The 13,087-nt window shown below is 33.6% G+C and overlaps 1 protein-coding gene and 1 pseudogene across 1 annotated transcript; one reads left to right on the forward strand and one right to left on the reverse strand.

Moving 5' to 3' along the window:
* Nucleotides 1-11: 11 nt before the first annotated feature.
* On the forward strand, nt 12-10,246 carry LOC104759142 (F-box protein At1g10110-like; annotated as a pseudogene).
* LOC104755222 (transcription factor bHLH74) lies at nt 1,386-4,500 on the reverse strand. Its single transcript, XM_010477569.3, has 8 exons — nt 2,892-4,500; nt 2,569-2,760; nt 2,406-2,471; nt 2,231-2,299; nt 2,062-2,133; nt 1,849-1,968; nt 1,666-1,750; nt 1,386-1,572 (listed from the first exon to the last, which is right to left on the reverse strand). The coding sequence occupies exons 1-8, from the start codon at nt 3,378-3,380 to the stop codon at nt 1,550-1,552; spliced, it is 1,116 nt and encodes a 371-aa protein (XP_010475871.1). The 5' UTR covers nt 3,381-4,500; the 3' UTR covers nt 1,386-1,549.
* Nucleotides 10,247-13,087: the final 2,841 nt, after the last annotated feature.

Genomic DNA, 13,087 nt, shown 5'->3' on the forward strand with positions numbered 1-13,087 from the left:
ATTAGAGCGATATGGCAACAGATGATGATGCATGGTACTCCGAATTGGTCGGAACTAATCCCAGACATCTTGTCATTGGTCTTCAAGCACTTGAGCTTTACAGATTTTGCTAGAGCTAAGACCGTTTGTTCGTCGTGGTACTCTGCTTCCAAATCATCCTCACCTAGACAAAACCATACTCCGTGGTTGATTCTCTACGAAGACACGCACTGGCTCTTGTTTAATTCGGAAGAAGCAAAGTTTTACAGAACGGGATACTTTGGTCGGTTTGCCAAGTGTCGTGGCGTGGCCACTTGTGGGAGTTGGGTCTTGGTCTTTGACAATAAGGAACCCAATTTCTACATCATTAATCCTTTCACTCCAAAGCTCATTCGCCTCCCACCTCTAGATTCAAACCGCATCGCTAAGTTCCTTCAACACTGCGGACAGGATGAAATAGTGGACACTGCGGTTTTGTGGGTAGACGAAAAAACCAAAGACTACTTAGTTGTGTGGACATATTGTTGGGGTTCCTACATATGTTATTGCAGGAAAAGAGACCAAGAGTGGTTTGAGATTCCGCAAAGCAGTCTGTGTTCGGATATGGCCTACAAAGACAAGAAGCTTTACATTCATACTTACGATGGTAGCATCAGAATCTTGGACTTTTCTCTTGGAGACTTGCCAAGAGAAATCTACAATCATCCATACGCCCATCGACCTTTTCGATCCCAAGATTTTTTTAGGTATTAACAGAATCAAACTAACCATGTCTGGAGATGTTCTGATGGTCCAATGCGGGATAGGCATAGACGACCTAAGAATGAGGTTCCAAGTCTACAAGATGGGTAGCACTAGAGAATACTGGGACAAAGTGAGTTCTGGGAAGAAGAAGGATGTGCTTTGGATGGCAGGGTGTGGCAATGCTGCGTACTGGGAGAGAGTGCATTCTTTGGAGAACGAGGAAGCGTTGCTTTGGGATTTGAGCGTCACTTTACCAACCAAAGGTGTATCCGGAATCAAGAAAGATTCCATTTACTGCTGTCACACTTTTAGTTCATCATCTATTCCGGATGTCGTTGCCTATGACTATGAGATTCCTACGCACAAGATCTCTGCATATGAGATTCCTAAGCAGACCATCGAACCTTTTCGTTTTGGAGAGGCTCGTTGGTTCGTTCCTTGCTTTGGTGCTGGGGAATAATCCGCACTACATATTAACTCTATGTTTTCTTTGATTGTTCTGACTCCTCGAAATGAGTTTGAAGATCAAGAAGCTACTACATTCAGCAACTTCATACGGTCTTACAAACCATTTAACAACGAGTTGCTTTATTTTTCTTAGTTTTGGACTCAACTATGGCTATATCTTTCTTTAAATTATGCTTGTAGACTTGGATTCCATATTTAATAAATGCATTCTTCGTTGAGAAAATAAAACAACAACAACTGAGAATTCAAATCCTTTTGCTTTAGAAAAAAAAATAATATGGAACGGAAGAACACATATATGATACTTAGAACCAAAGCCATCTTCTATACAAACTCCCTGCAAGTTTTCCTTGAACTTCTAGAGCTCTGGTTTCAATCGACCTATGGATAAGAAGAAATTATCAAAAACAGAAATAAATTTGAAAAAGACAGAGAGATGAGAGAAGTGAATTTGGGTAGCTTCTAGTTAGTTACCATTAGGTGAGAAACTGGACATAGTCGATGGATTTGAGACGAACCCCATTTGGTAAAGGTTTTGTAGTTCACTCTCTAGTGTTGTCTGAAAGATGAGGTAAGAAAGAGACGTGTGTAAAGAAAATTTTACAGTGATGCCAAAACATTGAGCATGATGTTGATACTTCTAGCTCTGTTGCTTACCTGAGGTAATGAGTTGTATTGTGGATTTGTGGTGGTAGAAAGGTTCGGTATGGTCCCTTGAAAACCGGTAAAAGGATTCAGCCCAAGTGTAGGAGTGTTTCTGTCTCTTGATTGCAAAAGCTGAAAGGAGAAAGTGGCAGGTTTAGTACTACTTATTCATAACTTGCAGACTAATGTTTCCATGTAAAGTTTTGAGGGAATTCGAGCTCTTACATCTTTGGCAAGAATCCTGTCTATATCAATGTTGATTTCTGGATTCACCGTCGCAAGTTTCATAGACAAAAACTGAAGAAATTAAAGCAGTGTTACACATAATCAATCATCAGAACTTAAAACCTCTTTCAGACCATAATGTGACCAAACTAAGTTGGGATATTCTTACCTCAACTTGCTGTTGCAATGACTGAACATAGTTGATGATTTCATCGAGCATAACAGCTTTCCCGGTGATCTAGTTGAACAATTGTCAACAATGAAGACATTCAGAAACAATTTATTGGAAACCAAAGGAAGTTAAACTGCTCAAAGCAACCTCTAAGCTTAAGCCCCCACTCTACCTTGTTGCATCCGGGAACAAGTTCTTGAAGCAGTCTCATCCTTTCACTAATCTTTTCTCGTCTAACCTTCGAACAACAAACGAAACAGCAAACTTCTCAGAACCAGTAGAAACACAAAGAGCGGATTCTCGTAAACGATATATATCGGTAAAAGAGTCCTTACCCTCTCTGCAAGACTGTGACTATTAGTGGCTTGACCTCTTCTTGCCCTCATATGAATGTAGTTTTCTTTAGGTGCTTCTTCGCTCTGTGAGCTCTCCTTGTTCACCGTCTCTTTACTCTGATCATTTTTGTGTTTCTTCTGGCTCTGATCACTTCCCCTTTGAGGGTCTTCTTGAAATTCCTCCACAGCTTTCTGCCAATTCAACAACACTCACTTGTTCAGCCCCAAACCATCTAAAGCTTCAGTCTTTTTCTAATTTGTTCTTATCATAATCTTAGAATCTAATGCTACCAAAACCAATTCCTGTAAAGTTTATTATATACCTTGTTCCATTGTGATTCGGCTTCAGGTTGCCTTCTTTTCCCAATTGGGGAAGCACCAAGAACACCACCATCATCTGAAACCTGATGATGATCATCATGAGACTCTCCAGCTCTGATCAATCTTGCAACACTTTCCCCTTTCTTGTCTGAACCAAGAAAATGACCAATTTGACCACCTCCACAATCACCAAACGGAAGAAGACTATGAGGCATCTCTGCTGCATAGCCCGAACCCGAACCGGGTTGGTAATGAGAGAAGCAACTCATCCCTGGATTATCCATCCCCATTGATGGGTGGTAATTAGAGCTAGAGAAGCCACCACCACCACCACCACCACCATTGACAACTGGATCCCAATCTGCAGAAGAGAAGAAAGGATCTGCCTTTGCATACAAGGGAGGCATTGGCGTAATTCCAACTCTTGAGATCCCACTCTCATCATCTCCATGCTTAAAACCCATCTCTCCTTCATTACTCTCACCACCCATTCTATTCTGATTCAACAAGAAAAGTTTCCAATTTTCCAAAACCTGGTTTTTGCTACTTTGTTGACAAGGAACAACTGAAGTAAACCCAGTTAGCAGATTTTTATACAGTGGGGAGGAAAAAAGAGGAAGAAGTGAAAGAAAAGATAAAAAATCAAGAGAGCATCAAATCTAATGTAGCAGAAGAGCAAGTCACAGGTTCTTTTAGGAAAGAGAAGAGAGGTATGGAGAGAGAGAGAGAACCCTAGGATCAAATGCTTATTCGTACTCAAGTCAAGGGAAGAAGCAGAAAATAATTAAAGAGAACAAAATAGACTTATCATAGACAAAGAAAGCTGAGAACTTTCAGAGCATAAAGTGGTAACAAGTAATGGATTTAGCTAAGTTACAGCTCACAAGTGCTTAACCAGAGAGAGAAAGAAAATAAAAAAGAAAAAAGAAAAGTAGATTCGCTTTTAAGAGTGTGAGAGATAGCAAAGTCACTATCTCATAACCAATCTCTTCTTCAGTCTTATTTGGCCTTTAACATATGAATGTAATGTAAGCTTGCTTGTGAGATCATAGAACCAAGAATTTTTAAAATGAAGGAAATTGAGAGACAGAGGATTAAGAATTTTATTTTTGGGAATGAAATGTGGAGGACAAACCCTGTTTGAGATACTCCAAGATTTGTGGTTGCTTTCGAAAGAGTACAAAAGAAGAATCAAATTCTTCGGTGGGAATTTACATCACTGTAAAACCTAAATCAGATATATAAGGGAAGAGATGGTACACTTAATTGAAAGGGTATCAAATGCTGTTTTTGCTTGAATTGGGGGAATGTAGAGGAATTTTAAAGGGAATAAATAAAAGAAAGAAAAAAACACGAGAGATTCACACAATATGTTGGGTACTTGAACAAGCAACAAAGCCAAGCATCAAGTTCTGAACTTTTTATAGAATCAAAAGGAACAGTAATAATAATTGTGTTTAATGGGCAATAAAAGACCTAGAGAAAGAGAACAAATAAAGCTGATAAATTACCCCTAATTTGAGAGACTTGTTGAAGTTAACAACACTAACAGAGGAGACATAATAATATGATTATAAAAAAAAAAACAAAGACAGAACAACTACTGCCAACTGCTTTATTTGCTCTTTTCTTTTTTCATTATTACACAACCTAATCTACCCTCTCTAACATGTCTTAACTTTTTTTCTTTTGATAAATACATGTCTTAACTTTTACACCTTTTTAGTATTTTAAATTACACTAGTTTACCCTTTGTTTTTTTTTTCACTTTTTTCCTTCCAACACAAGAAAGGCCCAACATCTATAATAATTGTGATATTTATGAGTCTCTATTATTGAATGCAATTAAGTAATTAACATTATTCTTTTTTCAAAAAGAGTTGAATGTTAGGTAGATTTGACATTGTAAATGGTAAAAATGCAGATTTTACACCATGCTATCAATCAATTTCTCAAACAATAGTAAAAGGGAGAGTCATTCTTATTATTTCTAATTATCTCAAAGTCTCATTGTACAAGCAAGAGGTTCTTCTCTTCATGCCCAAGCTTTGCTTTCTAGCTTCTACTCTGACATGTGCTTTAGAATATTATATCATAGAAGTACACACATACATGCATGTATGTATATACACAGCATATATATATAAGTAGATAATATTATTTTTACTGACACAAATTGCCAACTATATATTCTAACAGAAGACTCTTTGCTGTGACACACTCATATTTTTGTTCTGAGTGCCAACTAACCCTCTTTTGGAATAATTTTACGTTCAGCTTTTGTAACAGCCGTGTGATTAAACCACTACGTTTAGATCTCATCTCCACGCCGTTGGATCCAAGCAATATTTTTTATTCTTTTGTTTCTTCAATTTTTTTTACTATTATAAATTTCTATTAACTGTGAATATACGCCGTATGCCTACTTTTTTTGAAACAGTTTAGTCTCATTTTGATTAGATTTTTTCTTGTTAATAATACTCATTCTAGTAATAATGTTGTGATCACATCATTTTGGTAATTTCCTATATCAGAAAAAAATCATTTCAGTTCATTCTTGCTCAGAATTATTGTAAACTTCATAAAAGAATATGGCACGAGGGAATTATTGTTTCTGTAAATTTTAGCAATATTGCAACTTGACAAAAACAAAAACAAAAATAATTTCAGCAAACAAAAAAAAATTCCTGCTTTATTGAAAATGCCGTTATAGATTTACAGTGCGTAAAGTTTATGAAGGATCCTAAAATCTAGGTGATACTATTTGTTTGTGATGTCATTTTCCGAAAACAAGCAAAGTTACACTGGCAAGACTTTGACGATTTCTAGTATTTTTTACTTGTCTTCTTTTATTTTTATTTTTCGTTTCCCCCAAAACAATACTCATACTACTACTCGTTATGAATGTAAACCATAGTAAAAAAAAACAGCTAAAATTGATAGTTGCCTTAAACCCCTCTTTAATTAAGAGATTTTGATGCAGAAGCTAATTTATGTTATGAATAACTTTGTTTGTTGTCAACAATAAAAATCCTAGATTAGTACCAAAAAACTAGTATTTATAGGAGGAAACATAAGGAATATAAGGGAATCTTATACTTTCATTAAGTTTTTTTTTAATAATAAAATAAAATTTTGCTTTATATGTATATATAACTCATAGTCAAGGTACAGCTGTTAATAAGACTTGCAGAAACTAGACTAGTAGAGTTTCGTAGTTCTTAAGCATGGGATAACTACCCCCCTAACAACCAATAAATCATATGGTCAAACCTTTTAATTATTTGGTCAAACCCCACAATCTTGGTTGTTAACTAGCTGTAACCCCCAGTTGATCCCTCTCTCGTGTAATAGCCGCTCTTGTCTCTATACATGTGTTTTATGCTCTACTATATGGAGTACCCTTTTTTTTTACATTAGTAGTAGTATTTTTTAATCAATATTATAGCTTGTAATAAGGATGTATTTATAATTGTACTAGTTAGGTTTGGAAATTATAACTTGTTTATTCAACTTGGAAATGCTTCTCATCATTGCAAACAAGCAGAAGATTTAAGATCCAACCAAATTATGATAAGTGAAACTTGCACACAACTCTTTCTACATTACTCTAATAATTATATGGGACCAGATTAGTTTACTATCTTACTAAACGTATAAATACATATACAGTATGTACACATTCATTGGCCTGAACGTAAAAGTAAAGTATGATAGAAATTTTAAAAAAGTTTATAGTATTTTTGTACCAAAAATTATGATTTTTTAATTTTGAATATATAAAATTAATTTTTAATTTCATAATTAGTAATGTGGTGTAATATTTATAGAGTTTAATTTTTTTAAGTAAAATCTCGAAATAACTATCCTTATAATAAAGTTACAAGCATCATATCGTAGATATGTACAGTTGTATAATTTCACCAACTAACCAATGTATAAACAGAATACAGTACACAATCTAATCACCGTATCATGTGCTGTAAAAGAACAATGACACACGTAGAAAGTGAGTAAAGGAATGATTAAGAAACCTTAATGGAGTAGGTTAAATTAAAGACACAAGTTCCTTATTAAACTCAACTTTAAGTAGAAAATGTTTAACTTTGATTACAGTGAAACACCATTAAAGCGAGAAGATCCTGCGACCACGCGCGCGCGGACTACTTCTGTGTGGACCCTATTTTTATAACTTAAACTACAGTAGTGGTGGTGGTCCATTCTCTTTTATTTGCAATGATGCTCAAGATTCCTAGTATCTTAATTATGATCGCAAATCATATCTTTATATCCTCAAAACCATAACAATCCGCTGTACTTATATAAAAGTAGTAGTATAAGATAATAAGAAACGAGAGTTTATTGTGTTGGTCCAAAGTGTAGATCGACTCTTAGATAGAAACATAATTTATGCATGACGAAGTTTTGATAGACTTTCACTTCCATCTTTTGTTTTGATGGTGTGCCAATGATCTTGGTGATGGCTATGGTGGACGAAATTAATATAGTATATTTTTAAGCAAACAAAAGACCAAACTCCACATTATAGTTTTTTTTTAAAGTTTTAATTGTTTATTAAAGTAAACAATGGCTCTGACTGGTAACATAGTTTTTTTAAGTTGAGTTGCAGAGAATATTATAATACAGATGTATTTTGCAGTAAAAACTATGTGATAAAAATATCAGTTTGATGTAATGAATTGCTGTAAGAATATGATTTATCAATCTTACCAAAATTACTGACTGGTGACACTTATGTGGTAGATATTGCAGTATGTATTATTTAACTAATTTTAATTGAAAATGATTAATAATTATAATTATTAAAAAGTTTAGTGAATAAATTTAATAAAATAAAAAAAAAATATATTAGTAAAAAATATTAATAAAATAAATTAAAATAATTTAATAATAAAATATATTAATAAAAATAACTACATGTATTTCATAATATTTACAATCTTATGATATTAGATCTATGCCTAATTTGATTCAAATGATAAAACAAAAATAGCAAAATATAAAAAAATTCAAAATAACTAATAAAAAAGTTATTAAATAAAATAAAAAGGTAAAATTTATTTTTATTGATATATGAATTAAACAAAAAAAAAAATTTTGTTTTATATAACTGTATTTTCGTTTTTTTAATTAAAAAAATAGCTAACTCAACTTACCACATCTTAACTCATGAAAAATTCCATGATGTTGAATAATCTTTTGAGTTAACAATTTTACAAAGGATATACCTCAAATTTGTACATCAACCATAACACATATGATTATTCAAACTCAACTTCAAAAAATTTAGTTTTATTCTTGATTGGTAACATTTTTAAATAAACTTTGAGTTAGGTCCATAACTCAACTTAACTCAATATTAAGTCATGTTACCAATCAAAGCCAATATTGATTAGAAATTACATATATTCATTACCAAGTTTTATTTGATTACTAAATTGGTTTAATCGGTTTAATCGATTTCTCGGTTTATTCAGAATTCTTAAATACTGCCGAATTGAACAGAATAAAATTACGGTTCAAATGCTGAAGCTCTGGTATGAATATGGTTTTACTACTTATGTCTAATTTGTTTTGTCTCTTCTCAAATTGCTCATCTATCTCTTTACACATTTGATAGCTGGAGGAGATAGTCTTGATGTTGGAGTTTGATTCAAGTGCAAAAGCTGCCGTCTTCAGCAGTTTTGAGAGTTTCTTGGTGCTACTTAAGAAGAAAATTACCAAGGTAAGAGTTTGTGTGTGGGGGCTTGTTTATAAAATCTTTGGATGTCATGATCTCTATAGGACGCAGAGAGTTATACACTTTGTTTTAACTACATCACTTGTTTTCTGTAGAGTGGTCTGCTATGTGTTAAACTTAGCAAATCTGCTGATGGAAGATCAGCACTACAACAGTTCAAGGAAGCTGATCGCTGTGGGATCTTGCTCACAACATTCGAAATAGGCGGAGATTTACTCGGAAATTTACACAAACAAAAGATCAAACTCCACACTAGAGTTTTTATTGTTAGTTTTAGTTATTTATCAAAGTAAATAATAAATTTTAGAAATTACATATCTTCATTACCATATTTATTTTGTTACTACAAGTTAGGGAATGGAGTATTGTTCAACTTCAAATTTATTTTGTTACTACAAGTTAGGGAATGGTTGTGACAAAAAATTGTGTTATAGAAGCGTGGTAAAGTCCAGCAAAAGCTAATTGAGACGCCACAACTATGAATTGGTATGATCACCGGCTTGTCCACTCCTCATAATTCATGATTCCATTAAAGATTATGATGTGAGGCGATATCTCTTGTTCAATTGGTCTTGATGAGTTGCAGATTTGATGGTTTGAATATAGGTATGTAGAGGATAAATGTACAATTGTTTGATGTACATCTTTTGGTCAATTTCCCAAGGTCACACCAATGCTTCAAGTGTCGTGGTTTTGAGTTAATTAACAATGGAAGGTTTTATAAACGATTACCATGATTGCGTTGTAGATGAAATAATCATATGTTTGGTAGGAATTGAGACTGAGGTTGGATCAGTGGCGGACCTATGTAGAAGGTAGGGAGGTCAATTGGTTAATAAAAGATTGTGTTTGCATATAAAACCAACGAATTACCGGATTTTTTAGTGTTGTGTAAGAGGTATACCGTATACTTAGACAAATTTAGTGTTGATTGAACCTTACTACTGTATGAAATAACCATATGGTTCCATCCATAATCACGTTTTATTATTAGGTACATCATACGTTTTTATTGGGCGTCACGTGAGTGAGAGAACCCGCTAATTCATCGAAAGTGTTTCTCTCACTCAGCGCTTGACTTTCACACTCGGCGATCGGACGGACGGAGAAGCTCATGGAAGCTGCTGGCGTTACAAGTTGTCATATTCTCTAGTCTTTCACAAGTGAGTTCTGGGAAGAAGAAGGATGCGTTTTGGATCGCAGGGTGTGGCAATGCTGCGTACTGGGAGAGAGTGCATTCTTTGGAGAACGAGGAAGCGTTGCTTTGGGATTTGAGCGTCACTTTACCAACCAAAGGTGTATCCGGAATGAAGAAAGATTCCATTTACTACAGTCACACTTCTACTTCATCATCTATTCGGGATGTCGCTGCCTATGAGATTGCTACGCACAAGATCTCTGCATATGAGATTCCTCCTAAGCAGACGATCGAACCTTTTCAACATCGTGGCACTTTGATTGGAGAGGGTCGTTGGTTCATTCCTTGCTTTGGTGCTGGGGAATAATCCGCACTGCATTAAGATTAAGTAGCTACTACATTCAGCAACTTCATACGGTCTTACAAACCATTTAACGAGTTGCTTTATTTTTCTTAGTTTTGGACTCAACTGTGGCTATATCTTTTCTTTAAATTATGTTTGTAGATTTTGACAAAGCAATGCTTTTCTGTTTTCCATATTTAATAAATGCATTCTTCCTTGAGAAAATAAAACAACAACAACTGAGAATTAAAATCCTTCTGCTTTAGGAAAAAAATAATAATATGGAACGGAAGAACACACATATGATACTTAGAACCAAAGCCATCTTCTATACAAACTCCCTGCAAGTTTTCCTTGAAATTCTAGAGCTCTGGTTTCAATGGATAAGAAGAAATTATCAAAAACAGAAATAGATTTGAAAAAAGACAGAGAGATGAGAGAAGTGAATTTGGGTAGCTTCTAGTTACCATTAGGTGAGAAACTGGACGTAGTCGATGGATTTGAGACGAACCCCATTTGGTAAAGGTTTTGTAGTTCACTCTCTAGTGTTGTCTGAAAGATGAGGTAAGAAAGAGACGTGTGTAAGTAAAATTTTACAGTGATGCAAAAACATTGAGCATCATGGTGTTGATACTTCTAGTCTGTTGCTTACCTGAGGTAATGCCAAAACATTGATCATGAGGTAATAAAAGACCTAGAGAAAGAGAACAAATAAAGCTGATAAATTACCCCTAATTTGATAGACTTGTTGAAGTTAACAACTGTAACAGAGGAGACATAATAATATGATTATTAAAAAAAAAAACAAAGACAGAACAACTACTGCCAACTGCTATATTTGCTCTTTTCTTTTTTCATTATCACACAACCTATAATCTACCCATGGAATTACTGCCAGCTTAAGTGGAAAATGCATACCTTTTGTCATTTAGGATATCAAATAAACGCACTGTTTTATACTTATCGTGTTTAGTTCTGATCTCCTTCTTTTGATGTTCACTTGTTTTGCAGCGTGGCTTACCTGGTCATCAGTCAGGCTTGCCTTAAATCATTTAGCAAGCAATGTGTTCATCACTCTGAAATGGCTCCATCTTGCAGTACTACAATCCAGGTAAGGATTCTTATGAAAAACGCTTGGAGAGTCGGCTCAAGTTGTCTTTCTATTGTGAGAGAGGAGCAGAGCAATCTATGTTAAATTGTGAGATATTGCATGATTGCCCCCTATCAAATTTTTGTGCTTTAAAGCATAAAACAGAAATTTTTACATAAGAAAACTTCACAAAAAAAATACAAACGCAGGTTAGCGTTTTTAACAAGAAATAGAGGAGAGCGTGAGAGAGAAGAATCAAGAGGTCATGATGCTACAAAACGCACAGGTTAACATAAAAACGGGCTTGGATTTTTTTGTTTTTGTGTGCAAACGGGCTTGGATTGGACCGTCTGGCCCATCACAATAATTAGCTTCCGGCAAAAGTATAAAGAAAATATCTGAAAAATGAAGGGCGTTTTGATAATATATAAAGAAGCTAATAGAATCGATAAATCTCTCTATTGTTATAGTTTCTGATCCGCGGTACACTACTGGACAAATTTTTTATATTTTTTTATTAATATATTATTTTAATACTAATTTTTTAATGTAGTCTTTTTGTTAATTTAATTAATTTACCGAAAAAAAGAAAAAGTTTTTTTGTTAATTTTAGATTATGACTCGCGGTATATCGCACAACAATTTTAGATTATGACTCGATTATGCTCTCTGATATACCGCACAATAATTTTTGTTTAATACAATTTTAATTAAATCAGTTTGACTCCACATATTTTATATGATGTTGTTAAAATAGTAAAATAAGGATTTAACCCGTATTGAAATATCATATTAATGATATTTTATTTTTTACAATTATCAATTCAATCATGTAATATCATATAACCTATCATGTAATATAACTCGTTTGTGTTATGTTCAAATTTTAGTATGTTGAAACATTCATAATTTTAAACTTTTTATCAAGTTTAGATATATCAGTTATAAATTATAATTTCTTGAAATTCTATAATTTACTATATACGGTAAATTTACTATAAAAAGTATGTGTAAATGTATGTTGAACACATACTTTTTATATTAATTGAATAATATATATTTGTTTTAAAAAAATTCAAATCATAATATATGCAGGAAAAATACAATTTTTTATTAATTTTATGTATTATATGATGATTCACTACATTTAAATTTATCAAAAAAAGATGATAGAAGCAAAAACTGCTGCAAAAATATTAGTATAGATTGTTTGATTTTGTAAAGAAAAAAAGCTCACAACGGTAACATTTTCAGAAAAAAAAGATATCGTAAGAAGTCGCACAAACTTCTCAATCTTTCATCGCAGATGTCGAGGAGCAGTTTGATTCTCCCATCCAAGAACACTACAAAAGTCACCAGCCAAATGAAGCATCCGAAAGCACCAACACCAATCATGATTTTTGTTTCAAGTAACATCCCACGAAGCATAAGACCACAAGTAGTAGCCCCTCCGATTGAAAGCACGACAATAACGAATAGGAACACCTCGTTAAAAATCAAACCGTAGATGTTGATTTTGGGATCGCGAGTCTGAATTTTTTAGGGTTTCTTTCTTTTTTTCACCGCTGTTGCAGAATTTGTTGTTACGATCTTGATTTCAAATGTAGATTAAGTTGCAGAATCTGAAAACTTTAGTTATGGTTTCTGGTAATGGATTTATGCGGTGGCCTTCTTTGATTTCGCATCTCAATTTTGTAAGAGACTAGGATTTCATCCGCGGTATACCGCGGAACTAAATTATAAATTATTGTATTTTAAATAATAATTTTTAATTTATTTAGTTTTCAAATTCTCAATTAATTAACTTTTGTCTATTTAATTTAGAATTTTGTTTATAATTTTTTTTCTTTTTCATACGTTTTATAA

The sequence above is a fragment of the Camelina sativa genome, chromosome 17 (genome assembly GCF_030686135.1).
Source record: "Camelina sativa cultivar CO46 ecotype springtype chromosome 17, ASM3068613v1".
NCBI lineage: Eukaryota > Viridiplantae > Streptophyta > Magnoliopsida > Brassicales > Brassicaceae > Camelina > Camelina sativa.